This window comes from Octopus sinensis, linkage group LG10, assembly GCF_006345805.1.
Source record: "Octopus sinensis linkage group LG10, ASM634580v1, whole genome shotgun sequence".
Lineage (NCBI taxonomy): Eukaryota > Metazoa > Mollusca > Cephalopoda > Octopoda > Octopodidae > Octopus > Octopus sinensis.
The window spans coordinates 56,233,832-56,249,698 of NC_043006.1; the positions used below are offsets into that span (position 1 = coordinate 56,233,832).

The window sequence follows — 15,867 nt, forward strand, 5'->3', positions numbered from 1 at the left end:
TCTTTTACTTAATGGGGTGAGTTTCTCTGTATAAGAATGTTAGAGTGGTTTGGGCTTATATTTTTCAATGAAGAATGTTTCCTTGTTTAGTCTAATTTGTGTTGGTGTTCCAATAGCGCATTGATAAAATGGAAAGATTAAAAATTGTGGTAGTAGTTGCTTTGCGCATTTCTCAATATGTTCACTAAAGGGTATCATTCTGTATTCTGGGAATGCAATCTGTTGTCGATGCAGTGTGCATCTACGTCTGAGTGATAGTCCCGTGGACCCCAGTTAGTTTTGGTGGCAGCCCGAGCATCTTATGACATAAATTATGTTTTCAGAAGCAGAAGTAAAATTAGATTTGATCTTGAATTTTTGTCCCTCTTTGAAGAGGAATTCTGATCCTTCTAGAAGGTTTGGGCATGTTGCGTAGTTTGGTCTACCACATTTTTCTTTACACTTCATAACGAAGACATAACACGATGTTTTGAGAAATTTGAAAAGTTAACACGAAACCGCTAATTTCTTCAAAAACTATGTCACTGTATGAAAAAATTTTATAACATTCTACTGACATAATGACTCAAATATATTTTTTAACCTTTTAAAACAAGCCTTCTGCAGTTTTTTCACTTTTTACTATTTTCTCTCTCTCTCTCTATATATATATATATACATATATATCTGTATTTATACATATATATATATGTGTGTGTGTGTGTAGATACATATATATGTATAATTATATCTAATATATATACATATACATATATACATATATATATATAAATATATATACATATGTTAATATTTCTATCTATCTATATATCTGTCTGTTTATCTATCTATCTATCTATCTATCTATCTATCTATCAATATATATATATATATATGCAGGTATATATCTATGTAATTTATATATAATATAAATATGTATGAATATAAATATTTAATTATAAATATTTATAAATATATAGGTGTGTGTGTGTGTGTGTCTAAATGCATGTCTATACCATTAGGCATGGCTTCTGTGATATCTATTCTATTAAGCTATTTATATAATGATTCTTTTCGCTGTATCGCATCAATTTCTATAATAGATAGGATTGCTTAGCTTGAACTTGAGGGCATTTATATTAATAGATATTAACATTTAAGTGTCATATCTATAAAATGCAAGACGTAAAATTATTTTCGTCATTCATTTCATATTCGATAATATAATACCTTTGTGTATCTCATGCTCATTGTCTATATTTGTGCTTTGTGATATGAGTGAGTTCGTTTGTCTATCTATGTATGTGTGTGATCGTGCATAAGTGTTGGTCGTGTCTGTGTATACGATTTATTTTCGTTGACTGTGTGTGGGATGATAAGCGAAATGGCGCAGTAGTAAGAGCCTCGTACTATATTCTCTCCGGTATTCGTTTTGATTCTTTGGGTCCCAAGTTCAAATATCACAAAGGACAGCTTTGCTTTTCCAGCCAAATACCTAAGTCAAATCTCATCATCTCTCCTGGAATTCGTTACATTGCTCTGTTACAATGATTGTAGGGTACAATTCACTTTTGTTTTGCAGAAATGTACAAGCGTTGAGGCAGACGCCAACAGCCACTTATTATAAAAAATCAAATATTTATCCCCACCTAAACGTGGATGTACTATTAGAACAAACTTTACTGTAGATACCATGAGAGAAGCTCTAATACTGGCTTTTTGGTGCAAAATGAGCTTTTTAACAAGAAAAGCATGTCACTGGAACATTTGAAAGATGGACCAATATGTACAAGAAGTGATAATAAAGAAGTTGCATGATGATTTCGTATTTGAGTATTTTCTGCTTTATTCGTTTCTTGTGTGTGTCTGTATGTGTGTGTATATGTATGTGAGAGTGTGTGTGTATGTGTTCCCCAGCTGGATGGGACGCCAGTCCATCGCAGCGTTACTCATTTTTTGCCAGCTGAGTGGACTGGAGCAACGTGAAAGTGTTTTGCTCAAGAACACAACGCGTCACCCGGTCCAGGAATCGAAACCACAATCTTACGATTATGATGCTGACACCCTAACCACTAAGCCACGCGCATCCATATATGTGTATAGTATACCACAATATTTCTATAATGTTCTTCTTTGTAGTTTGGCAGTTTCTGTACTTGTAGCACTTAGTATTTTGCTTTTACTATCTCGGATTTTGTCCCTTGTCATTTGTTTTCATATAAATTCATATTTCAGTCCTTGGCAATTTTGCCGCACTTTTCACGTCTCTGTAAACTTGTAAATCAACACTTCTACATTTTTATTATCCTGTATTTCCGTATATCTTCAAATTCTTTATTTTGAACAGTGTATCTTGTGAAATATTGTAAGTCTGCAAATAAAAGGTGGCTAATTTGCACAGTCAGTAGAACGTTCAAAAGAATGTCTTTCGTTATTTGCCCCGTCCCATTGCTCTCTTTGTCACATCTTTTCACTATCAAGCTTGCATTTTACCTATTGTTTTTTTGTCGGTAAAGATAGTACAAATATATTCCTTGGATTGACAAAACTATTAGAGCACAGGACAGGATTTTATGCAGAAAGTGCTCCAGTTCTTTGCGTTCTGACAGCTACATCCTGCCATGATGCTAGCCTTGCTTTTCCTCTTGACCATATGAATAGCATTTAGTAGCTCGAGACAGGCTTTTACTTCACGAAGATGACAAACGAACAATAATCACTACAGATTCTATACATCGTGGGTTAAGCGTATAAGCAAATACATGCAAATATATTTGCTACAGCGAAACTGAATTCCATTTTTAATAGCGTCGAATAATTCATGAAGCTATGCGACGCCATCTTCATGCGCATATATACATACATACATATATATATATATATATATATATATATATATATCTATATATATATATATATATATATATATATATATATATATATATATATATATAGGGAGAGAGAGAGAGAGAGAGAAGAGAGAGAGGGGTTATGAGAAGTAATGGTGTCAGGTAATGTCGAGTAAGTGCTATGAACAGACCATAGTTGAGCTCCAGGTTCGGTGATTATGTGAATAAGGAGTCCAACGTAGGTCATATTTCAGCATGTGTATATATAAATTTTTTTTCAGAGTGACATAAAAAAAAATCAAGGCTGTGAAGATTTTAGAACATTTATAAATAGGAAGTCTTACACCTGCTTTCGGGATATTTATTATAGATAGATTTAGATAAGATATGAAATAGAGAGTGTAGTGGAGGAATGAAAATAGATGTGAGATATGCAGGGTTTTTGCATTTGTAGATCCATTATTTAGGCAGAATGATATACATATAAGATTCCAACACATTGTGAGAAAATTCCAATAGTATTTAAAAGTGTTCATTCCAAGTATAGAGTTTGTACACTGCTATTGAATTGATGGTTTTTATGTAATGTGACCTAAAAGTAGGGAATGTATTTGTAAGATCAAATCGAAACAGGAAGAGAGGAATAAAGAAAAGAGAAAAAAGGAATAAAGAAAAAACAGGAAGAGACAAATAAAGAAAAGAAAGAAAAAAGGAAAAAAGAAAAATAAGGAGAGAGATAATAAAGAGATGAAGACTTGGAATGACCAATTTTAAATACTATTGGAATTTACTCACAAGGTATTGGAATCTTACATGGATACCATTCTGCCTAAATAATGAATCTACAAATGCAATATCACTGCATATCTCACATTTATTTTCTTTCCTCCACTACACTCTCTATTTCATATCTTATCTAAATTAACTATTGCTTAACAATTTTCTCACACCGTCTCCGATGAAGGGATATATAAAATTTCCCGGAAACAGCTGTAAGACTTTCTATTTATAAATGTTCTAAAATCTTCATAGACTTGGTTTTTATCTCATTCTGAAAAAATTATATATATATATATATATATATGGCCGTTGCCAGCCTCCTCTGGCACCTGTGCCGGTGGCACGTAAAAAGCACCCACTACACTCACGGAGTGGTTGGCGTAAGGAAGGGCATCCAGCTGTAGAAACACTGCCAGATCAGACTGGAGCCTGGTGCAGCCTCCTGGCTTCCCAGACCCCGGTCGAACCGCCCAACCCGTGCTAGCACTGAAAACGGCGTTAAACGATGATGATAATATATATATATAGATATATATATATATATATATATATATATATATATATATATATATATATATATATATATTTCTTACGATTACAACTAGTATGAATTCCCGCTAATCACTCATGTATCATATCCTTTTCAATTAAATTTGAATGGTTTTATGGTAAAATAAGTACCGGAATTGATTATATTTGCCGACCGTTTATGAAATATGAAATAATACAAAGTAATGTGGTTAGGTATATTCTGTTATGAGGCAACCAGTAGGATTTCCTTGGTATTTTTTTACTATTTATATAATGTCATCTCCTTTACTCACACACGTACATACACACTCACATACATATTTATGAATTTATTGGTTTCGTGTACACTTTGTTCAATATTAGATAACATGTGGGTGTCTTACTTGTCCAGAGAGTCTGACCTCTTACACTTACTCACAAGACACATAAGCGCGTTAGCTAGATAAAGTGATAAGCAGATATGTGCATTTATGTGTGTATATGGATATACACATATATATATATATATGTGTGTGTGTGTGTGTGTGAGAGAGAGAGAGAGAGTGTGTGTGTGTGTGTGTGTACACACGAAGAAAATAGTAAATACAGAAAATAGAATTGGCACCAGGCAATGCGTATTTTATATTCATACATAAGTACATACATAAGCATAGACATGTACATAACATATATGAATATATATATATATATATATATATATATACATGTATGTATGTATGTATGTATGTATGTATGTATGTATGTATGTATGTATGTATGTATGTATGTATGTAAGTTTATGTTTTCAACTAATTTATCTAGAAATTATTAGAAATGCGATTTGCTATAAAACCTTATCGTCGGCAGAATAATGAAGGCTCCTTTTTATTTGATTATTGTTCAACAAGGCGTAAAACCTACCAAAGCAATTTCTGCTTACCAAAATATTTCTGCTTACCAAAAACAGCAGCAAAATGTATTTCTATCTCCTTTGAATTCTACAGGGAAACATTTAAAAAGAATAGTGTAACTATTTAAAACCCTCCTATGTTTCTAACATGTTGTTTTATGTATAAATATTATGTCGTTACTTAAGCCAATGATTACTTAGTTATTATTACTTAATATAATCCCAGTTTTCAATCACGCCAATGATAAATTAGAGATATGTAAATTGATTAAACCATTGTAGTTAAGTTCTAGTGTGAGTGGGGTACAAATATCTATTTGCTATAAATATTTTTGTAGTCAGAGAAATGAAGCGTCCTTGTCTTTGGGCGACTGAGCAACATGCATTGAAATGTGTCCTTTATATCACAGCGAAAACCTTTAAAAACGGTTAAGAATCCTAATAGAATTATTATATACTTGGAAATGAGCGTCCTTGTCTTTGGATGACTGAGCAACATGTATTGAAATGTGTCCTTTATATCACAGCGAAAAACCTTTTAAAAACGGTTAAGAATCCTAATAGAATTATTATATACTTGGAAATAAATTAAAAAATTCATTAAATATGAATAAATGCGCATATAAAAATTATAAATTAAATATTATGTTATGGTCCACACGCCTAATTCCATATAAAAGGTAAGAGAAACGATCAACGAGTGCTAAATATAATAAACATATTCGTGAGTATATAATATATAGTCCAATGAATATATACACATATGCGTGTGTGATGTGTGTGTGTGTGTGTGGTGTGTAATGTACCAAGTGTTCACACATATATACTTATATAGTGTGTACCGCGTACACATACACCCACTCCATATATATATATATATATGTATATATATAAATATATGGGGTGGGTGTATGGGCTGGTGGGGTTCAAATCGTGAAAGATAAGGAAAACTGTGACATGTACCAAGAAATACTGGTTAATATAGGGCGTTACGATTATCAGAAAATCAAAAACAAAATGTGTGTAATAGGTGTAAAACAACTTCCTATGAACGAATATGAAAAAAAAAATTCGCGCACGCGAAAGGGAGGTGGGAGAGAGGCCTCGGAAAATTCACCTCGGGAAGTTCCGAAAGCGTCTGAGGGGCTGACCCGGGCACCAAAACAAAAAAAAAATAGTGTAATATGTGTAAAACAACTTTCTCTAAACGAATATGACAAACAAAATACGCTCTCGCGAAAGAGGGGTGGGTAAGAGGCCTCGGAAAATTTATATCGGGAATTTCCGAAAGCGTCTGAACCGGGCACAAAAACAAAAACAAAAACAGCGTAATAGGTGTAAAACAACTTGCTCTAAACGACTATCATGAAAAAAATGCGCGCTCGCGAAAGGGGGGTGGGGGAGAGGCTTCGGAAATTTCAAATCTTCAGTCCACGGCCTTTAAACTAGAAAAATAGTGTAATTGGTGTAAAACTACTTGTTCTAAACGAGTATCAAGAACACACACTCACACATGAATCATAAAATCATATTTCGCAAAAAAAAAAAAATAAGAGAAGAAATTCTGGAAAAAGTGAAGAAATGTTGGATCTCCGCCATGTGAATCAAAATACGTGTCAGAAACATCTTGAAATACTACAGAAATTATGTTACGAAAATGATAATGTATACATACCTCTTTGAGTGGTCCATCGATAATGATGATAAAGAAATGAGTTGGATTTGAACTCAGAATATTGACTACCACAACTACATACTACAAGACTCAAAATATTCAGCCAAGTCACCACCCTTTAACTAGCAATAATAATAACATCAATAACATAACAGCCAAAAGATTTATTTGTTCTGAAAATAACAATCATAGTAAATAAATATGTTCTTTAATATTCACATTCATGTGCACAGTTAAACACACTTACATACAAACAGTCACGCATAATACAGAACGGAACACATAAATGAAGGATGCATTACTTAGTATATATTACATCTAGAGAATTTTGATTAATAAGTCAAATATGCAAATTATAAAGATTTAATTGCTTTACTAAACAGTGTTGTAAAGGTGAAAAAATAAATTTGGGAAAAAAATACACGCCAAAACTAATTAATAAGGATAATTAGGGAAGGATGACACAAAATAATAATTTTTTTGTCTCTTTTTTTCTGATAAATGCATCTTAATAAGTGAGAAGAATTGCATATATCTGAACTATTTCAAAGAAAAGCATAAATTTAATGTTTAAAATAGCTCTAACCAAGAATGAGATCCAACATTCTTCACTTTTTCCAGATTTTCTTCTCTTATTTATTTTTTTTTTTTGCGAAATATGTACCAAAATACGGAGTTTATGATTCATGTGTGAGTGTGTGTTCTTGATACTCGTTTAGAACAAGTAGTTTTACACCAATTACACTATTTTTTCTTAGTTTAAAGGCTGTGGACTGAGATGTGAAATTTCCGAAGCCTCTCCCCCACCCCCCTTCGCGAGCGCGCATTTTTTTCATGATAGTCGTTTAGAGCAAGTTGTTTTACACCTATTACGCTGTTTTTGTTTTTGTTTTTGTGCCCGGTTCAGACGCTTTCGGAAATTCCCGATAAAATTTTCCGAGGCCTCTCCCCCACCCCTCTTTCGCGAGAGCGTATTTGTTTGTCATATTCGTTTAGAGAAAGTTGTTTTACACATATACACTATTTTTTTTTGTTTTGGTGCCCGGGTCAGCCCCTCAGACGCTTTCGGAACTTCCCGATGTGAATTTTCCGAGGCCTCTCCCCCCACCTCCCTTTCGCGTGCGCGAATTTTTTTTTTCCTATTCGTTCATAGGAAGTTGTTTTACACCTATTACACACATTTTTTTTTTGATTTTCTGATAATCGTAACGCCCTATATTAACCGAAATACTTGATAGATAAACTGATAGATGAAAAAGTACATACTATAATGAGGTCTTCCCGTAAAAACCGTAGGAACTTAAGATTACCACTACAGCAAAGAAACCTCATAATTTAGGAAAAGATTAACGTCTTCGTTTTGTATGTTCACTAGCCAACATTATACTAATAATGGATGACATTGTACAAGACTTTGAATTAAGAATAGCACCTTATGTCTTAGAAAAGCAGACCACATACAGAGGACGATATCATTGCTTAATTTTGTGTCAAAGTATCAATTCTAACCCACTAAATTACTTGCCAGTTTTCATATCATTCGACGCTGTTTTACATTTGTTCTGTAATGGATTTATATAGCAGCCTTGTTGTCTGTGAAATAGAGCATGCACACATTGCGTGAGTTATATATCGTTAGTGAAAAGCAGTAATGATTATCACCTATAGAAGGAGATCAATAGAATGTTTAATTTATTGTGATATATGTTAATATGACATTAAACAACATTAATAGAGAAGAAAATCATGTATAATACTGCTTCCGTCACTAGTGACAAGTTACGTGACTTCGGGCTGGTCAAAGCTTTGTGAGCGGATATAAATATATATCAATCATATATATATATATGAGTTCAATAGAGAAGCAGTGATGAGTGAAAATTCTGTAAATAACACATAATAATGGTTATAAACTTAAAACTTATAACCGCTGTGTATTAGCTAAGGAAAATAATTTAAAGAAAATAAAATACACAGACACACATACACATATATATATTCACACACACACACACACACACACACACACACACACACACATATATATATATATATATTCGAGCACGCACGAGAGATGCTGAAAAGTTCCTAGTTTGGGATAAAAGAAAATACCAGAGAATCAGTTAATTATGATTTTATTCAACATATTCCTAGATTCAAGGTATTCTCAGATTCACGCACTTAATGCAGCGTTCTTTCAGCTTTTCTAAATCCTGTAAAAGAACTCAGAAGACTGGGCATCTCACAAGGCCTTTCGTGATAACCTTAAAGCCAGGAACTTTTCAGCACCCACTAGTATATGTTTAGAGTTTGCTTCATAATGCCCGTAGATGAATTTTATGCATAAATCTGATGAATTAATATTTTCTGTTTTCAGTTTAATAAGTCCAATATGATATAGTATATCGCATATTATATAATAATATTACAGGACTTCTGTAATACATACATACATACATACACATACATACATACATACATACATACATACATACATACATACATACATACATACATGCATACATACATGATGGCCGTCCACTCGTGACCGAGGAAAACCATTGCCGACCTTCAGGAACATTGTGCGCTCTAGGACTAACTTATATTTTGCATTTGCGGCTCCGTTGGTGGCTAATGAGCCCTATACATACATACATATATGGTTGTGGTGTTTGTGCCTGGTGTAGCTTCATCAGAGGGTAGTCATGATGAGTATAACGGGCTCGTATATTTTATCCCGGTGTGATTTTGATGGCATGCATTGCTCTCTCACTCAAAAATAATAATAATAATAATAATAATAATAATAATAATAATAATAATATAATAATAATAATAATAATAATAATAAATATATATATATATATACATATATGTGTATGTGTGAGTGTGTCTGTTTGTTCACCACTACAGCTTGACAACCGGTGTTGGTATGTTTCCGCCCTCGTAACTTAGCCCCCCGGCAAAAGTACTAGGGTTAGAGAAAAAATATTAAGTACTGGGGTTGATTCGACTAAAAAACAACTTTTCAAAGTGACCAGCACGGCTGCTGTGTCATGGAAAGGAGGAGTAGATAGACAGCAGATAACTGATGAAGGGTCTTTCTTTATGTTACTTGTCCTGTTTTCCATTTGTTTCTCTCGTTATTAGCGTTTTGAACACATTTGTTTTCGTATTTCATGTTGTTTACTTTCGGTGACGTCCTGTACCCATATATGCATATGTATATATATATGTGCGTGTGTGTGTGGTTAGGAGTAAGTTAGTGTATGTTTGCGTATGTTCGTATATGTATATATATGAGGTTAGGTATATATATATTTATACATATGTAAATATGGATTTGTATATACATACATACATACATACATACATACATACATACATACATACATACATACATACATACATACATACATACATACATACCTAAATGTATGTAGACAAAATTCCATATATATGGAATTCTAAGCTCCACAGCAGTCATATGTCTATCTGTACACAGGAATTGTGTATTTCGGTATATATGTATGTACATATGTATATATGCATACATGCATGCATATATATATATATATATATATATATATATATATACATATATATATATATATATATATATATATATATATATATATATATATTATTGAATTGCATTTTCATATTCTGCGTGAAATTAAATTATATAATTATTTACTCACTGATAATTCCCCTCCTTCTTCACAGTCAATATTAAAATCAAGAAATTCCAGTTCTACTCTTTTGTCGTGGCCACCTATTAAGTAAAATGCACAGGGTGGGGCAAATTCATCTGCAATATACCAGTAGTCTCCAGGTGAGGTTTTCAGCTGGTTGCAATCTGTAAAAGAAATGGAAAGGAATCATAATTAAAGGCAATGGGATATTCGTTTCATATTTGAATACGAGGGGGTGATGAACATTTCCCGGCCTTGAGGTTATCAAGAAAACCCTGGTTGGAAGTCCATCCTTCCGAGTTCCGGCTTTAGAAAAAAACTGAAGGACAGCTGCAATAAGTGAGTGAATCTGATACGTGAATATATTGAATAAAATCATAATTAACTGTTCCTCATGTTTTTAATTTTACCTGCAACCCAGAAACATTTAAGCATTCCTCGTGTATATATTTGAAATTTTTAAATCACTGTTTTAATAAATATGGCAGTGGTCCTAAATATCGGTAAGATACTTAATATGCTGCGTGCATTAACACTACCACCTATGCTTTGGATACGTTTATCGTAGCAAAATTCAACTACAAGCATTCAGATCTAGTTAGTTATCTTCCTGTTAGCGCTTTTCCACTTGACGATAATCAGTCAAGTATTCAAGCTGAATATCGTACATATATAAATCATACGATTTAGAACGTTCTGAAAGGTTTCAGGGCATTAACTATGCTCATTATTTATATTTGACGGATATTTGTCATCATCTGGTTTGTGTTAACACAACGTTTCGGTTGATATACCCTCCGTCAAATATAAATAATGTAAATAATGTACATAATTCCTCATCTCTTAAATATAGAACTGCATTAAAAATGCTCATTTTACTAATTCATTAAAAATAAAAAATAAATATGTCCCATATTATTTATAAGCAAGTTAATAAGATGTCACTTAACCTGCAAGAAAAGGTAATCAAAGCTCTCTGTGAATGAGGAAAGAACAGATTGGATACGGGAGCCTTAAAAAGAATGATGGTCATGGTTGCTATATATTTCATCACGAGTTTGCTTAAATTTGTCCTTGCTACCCAGCTGCAGGAACATCAACAACAACAACAAAAACAAAAAACAAAATCAACAACATATACTTTATGTCTTACTTGTTTCAGTCATTAGACTGGGGTACCGCCTTGAAGATTTTCTTTTTAAAGCTTGGTACTTATTCTATCAGTTACTTTAGCCGAACCGCTAAGTTACGGCGGCGCAAACAAAACAACACCGGTTGTCAATCTGTAGTAGAGGACAAACAAATAAAACAAAGACATACACACACACACACACACACACACACACACATACGTACAGCTGGCTTCTTTAGTTTCCGTCTAAAAAATCCACTCATAAGGTTTTAGTCAGTCCAAGTTTATAGTAGAAGACATTACATGTTGTTGGGAATCATACTTCTAACCACACAGCTACGTGTGCACCAATAGATACATAGATACATGCATACATACATACATACATACATACATACATACATACATACATACATACATACATACATACATACTCATAATAATAAGGAATACTGGCTGAATGTACCAATGAAGACCTCTATAAAATGTTTGCATAACAGACCTGATATAATGATTTGGGATAGAGAAGAGAAACCGTGCACAGTTGCGGAAATTTGCTGCCCAGCGGATATTAAACCTGAAGATCAGTGAGAAAGAGAATACCTATGCTGAACTATTGAGAAATCTGAAGTTAATTTAGATTACAAGTTCAGGTTTATATCTGTAATTATTGGGGCCCTAGGATATATAACACACTGCCTAAATACCAATATTGAGAAATTAGTCTTCTCAAAAACCAGAATAGAGGAAGCTAATTTGAGGACTACAAATTCAATCCATCACTGAAACTGTAAAAATCTGTAAAACTGTCCAGAGATTGTATGTATGGTTGAAACAAACAAAACATTAAAGATAAATGATATATGTATGCATGCGCATACAATGCATATGAATATATGCAAATAGCCGAATGGTTATTGTTTATGCATGCTTGTGCAAAAAAGTGTATTGCAATACTCAGCCAAGGGTGTTAAGACTTAAGTGAATTGCCCAAGCCACTCACTGTTTAGTCAGATAAAACTATAGTTGTCTAGCAGTCTAGATAACAAAGGTAATGCATGCAGTGTTTATTCATAGGTGTACGAAACTGGATGACCTGGCGATAATGATCATTTAGGCATGTATATAAGCATACATGCAAGTATTATAATACACTTGCGAAGGCGGCGAGCTGGCAGAATCGTTAGTACGCTGGACGAAATGCTTAGCGGTATTTCGCCCGTCTCTACGTTCTGAGTTCAAATTCCGCCGAGGTCGACTTTGCCTTGCATCCTTTCGGGGGCGATTAAATAAGTACCAGTTACGCACTGGGGTCGATATAATCAACTTAATCCGTTTGTCTGCACTTGTTTGTCCTCTCTCTCTGTTTAGCCCCTTGTGGGTAGTAAAGAAATAAGTATTTCGCCCGTCGCTACGTTCTGAGTTCAAATTCCGCCGAGGTCGACTTTGCCTTGCATCCTTTCGGGGGCGATTAAATAAGTACCAGTTACGCACTGGGGTCGATATAATCAACTTAATCCGTTTGTCTGCACTTGTTTGTCCTCTCTCTCTGTTTAGCTCCTTGTGGGTAGTAAAGAAATAAGTATTTCGCCCGTCGCTACGTCGGAGTTCAAATTCCGCCGAGGTCAACTTTGCCTTTCATCCTTTCGGGGTCGATAAAATAAGTAACAGTTGAACACTGGGATCGATGTAATCGACTCATCCCCAACTCCCACAAGCTGCTCTTGTAACAAAAATTTAAAATAATTATAAAATATTTGCGAATATATAACTACTTGTATCTCGTACATGCTATATAGCTGCATCGTAGGTGGTTATTTCTGCCTAATTCAATATTGGCTTTGCAATGTACCCACTGGATAAACTCACTGAAGTAGTCCGATAAAAACGCATGTTTTGGAGTAAGAAATGTCCTGTACGTACATTGATTTCATTCTGTTGTCCGAATAATGTAGAAAAAGATGTATTCTGTCGCGTGAACCCACTGAAATGGTTGTGGTGGTTTCCATGCCAGTATTCAAGCCTTTGGTGTATTATTATTGCAACCTTGTATACACGTGTAGAATTTGTATGATGTTGTGTATATGTATGTAGATATATATGTGTGTGTATGTGTCTGTGTATGTGTGTGCGTATGTATATACATATACATACGTGTATATTCTTTAATCCTTTTATTGCTTTTCATGTTTCAGTCATTTGACTGCTGCCATGCTAGGGCACCACCCTAAAAAGAGATTTTAGTCAAAGAAATCGACACCAGGACTTATTCTATGTAAGTATAGTACTTATTCTATCTATTCTTTTGTCGAACCACTATGTTACAGGGACTTAAACACGCCAGCACCGGTTGCCAAGTGATGGTGAGGGACAAACACAGACACAAAGACACACATAAATCCATATACACAAACATCCCCCACACACACATGTGCAATCACAAACACACATATACGACTAGCTTCTTCCAGTTTCTGTCTACTAAATCTACTCACAAGGTTTTACTCGGCCCGAGGCTATAGTAGAAGACACTTGCCCAAGGTGCCACGCAGTGGGACTGATACCGGAACCATGAGGCTGGGAAACAAGCTTCTTACCTTACACCCATTTTTGCGTCTATATTAGACACACACACACACACACACACACACACACACACACACACACACACACACACTCACACACACACACCACACACACACACACATCACACACATGAGCGTGAGAGTGGGCTGAACGGTTCATAGGCTGATTACGAGTGATGACAGAGCTGTGAAATCTTGCACGCATTAATTTCAAAACTTCTTATTAATTGCTGTACTGTTTCTTTTCAAGTAAACTTGTGACTCATTGTTCAGAGAAAATTTCAGAAGTAACTGGTTGTAACTTCTCTTGAAAACGGACAAAATTTGTCAAAGTGGTGTTGTCAAGTACCCGCAGAAAAGGAGTTCATTTCCCAAGGGTATTCATGCTAATAAGGTTGCTCTATAAGAGGATTATCCTCCAAGTTTATCAACAGTGCAAAAGTGGATAGCTAAACTTTGGAGAGGAATGGAGAGCCTTGGAGTTGAACCAAAGTCTGGACGCCTTGAAACTGAAACCACTGAGAAAAACATTGATGGTGTTCACCATATGGTAATGGACTTTAAATCAAATAGCCAATGCTATTGGCATATACTGTGAGAGAGTTGAGAATATTCTGCATAATGAACTTAGCATGACGAAAGTTCTTGTGCGGTGAGTACCACGTCTCCTAGCGCCTAAACAAAAGCGCATCAGGCTGATCACAACACCGGAAGATTTGGCATTATTTGAGTCGAATCCAGTGGGTTTCCGTGAACATTTTCTAACTCAGGATGAGTGTTTGCTCCATCAATTTGAACCAGAGAGAAAGAGACAATCCATGTAGCGGAAGCACACCCTCCACACCTTCTCCAAAGATGACCATTATCGTTTCATCTGCAGAGAAAGTGACGCCCTCAGTTTTGGGGGATGCCAAGGGCGTTGTGTTCATTGGATATCATCAAAAGAGTCTCACCATCAATGGAAAGTACAATGCAAACTTGCCGAGGCAATTATGAAAGGCAATCAAGACCAAACACCCAGGAAAACGTAGGAGTGGGGATCTTGTTTCATCAGGACATACTCCAGTACACAACTTCTTGGGTTTCAATGACTGCTGTGCATGACTGGCTTTGAACTGATCGATAACCCACCTTATTCTTCTGACTTGGCTGGATATGACTATCATTTGTTTCCCAACATAAAAAAAACACTTGATTGGAAATTAGTACACAGTCATGATATCATCACATCTGCTATTGATGACGCTTTTATTTTTAGCAGCTGAATTAAAGCATGTTCACCAATGGAATCGAACCACTGCAACAATGGAAGAAGTGTGTGGACCGCAACAACAATGGAAGAAGTGTGTGGAAGTGTGTGGATTGAAAAATAAACCTCATTTTGTCATATTCCATAAGAGTGTCTTGGTCAACACATGAACTTTTTAGCCGACCCTAGTATACGTATATACATATGTGTGTATGTGTGTGTGTTTGTACATATAAACACACTCAAGCATGCGTATACACACTTATATATACTGGTTCACACTTTCTCACACAGACAAAACACAATTTACACAATCACCTTCTCACAGAAAAAGAAATTTGTGTTAAGAAGAAATGTATTTGGAAGAAATTACACATCCATATCTCTGAATACTAATTTCAAACGAAATATATAAATTAGCTTATAAGATTACAATGGCACAATCAAATTACATGTAAACTAGATCAGATGTTGTAATATTCGTTCCTTGCAAAAGTGTAGCG

The 15,867-nt window shown here is 34.6% G+C and overlaps 1 protein-coding gene across 1 annotated transcript in view; it reads right to left on the bottom strand.

Moving 5' to 3' along the window:
• LOC115216744 (corticotropin-releasing factor-binding protein) overlaps positions 1-15,867 on the bottom strand; it is a 160,030-nt gene that overhangs the window by 40,371 nt on the left and 103,792 nt on the right. Inside the window, exon 3 of the mRNA XM_036506702.1 lies at positions 10,405-10,562. Coding sequence (XP_036362595.1) covers positions 10,405-10,562 — 158 coding nt within the window. The remainder of the gene's footprint in view (positions 1-10,404; positions 10,563-15,867) is intronic.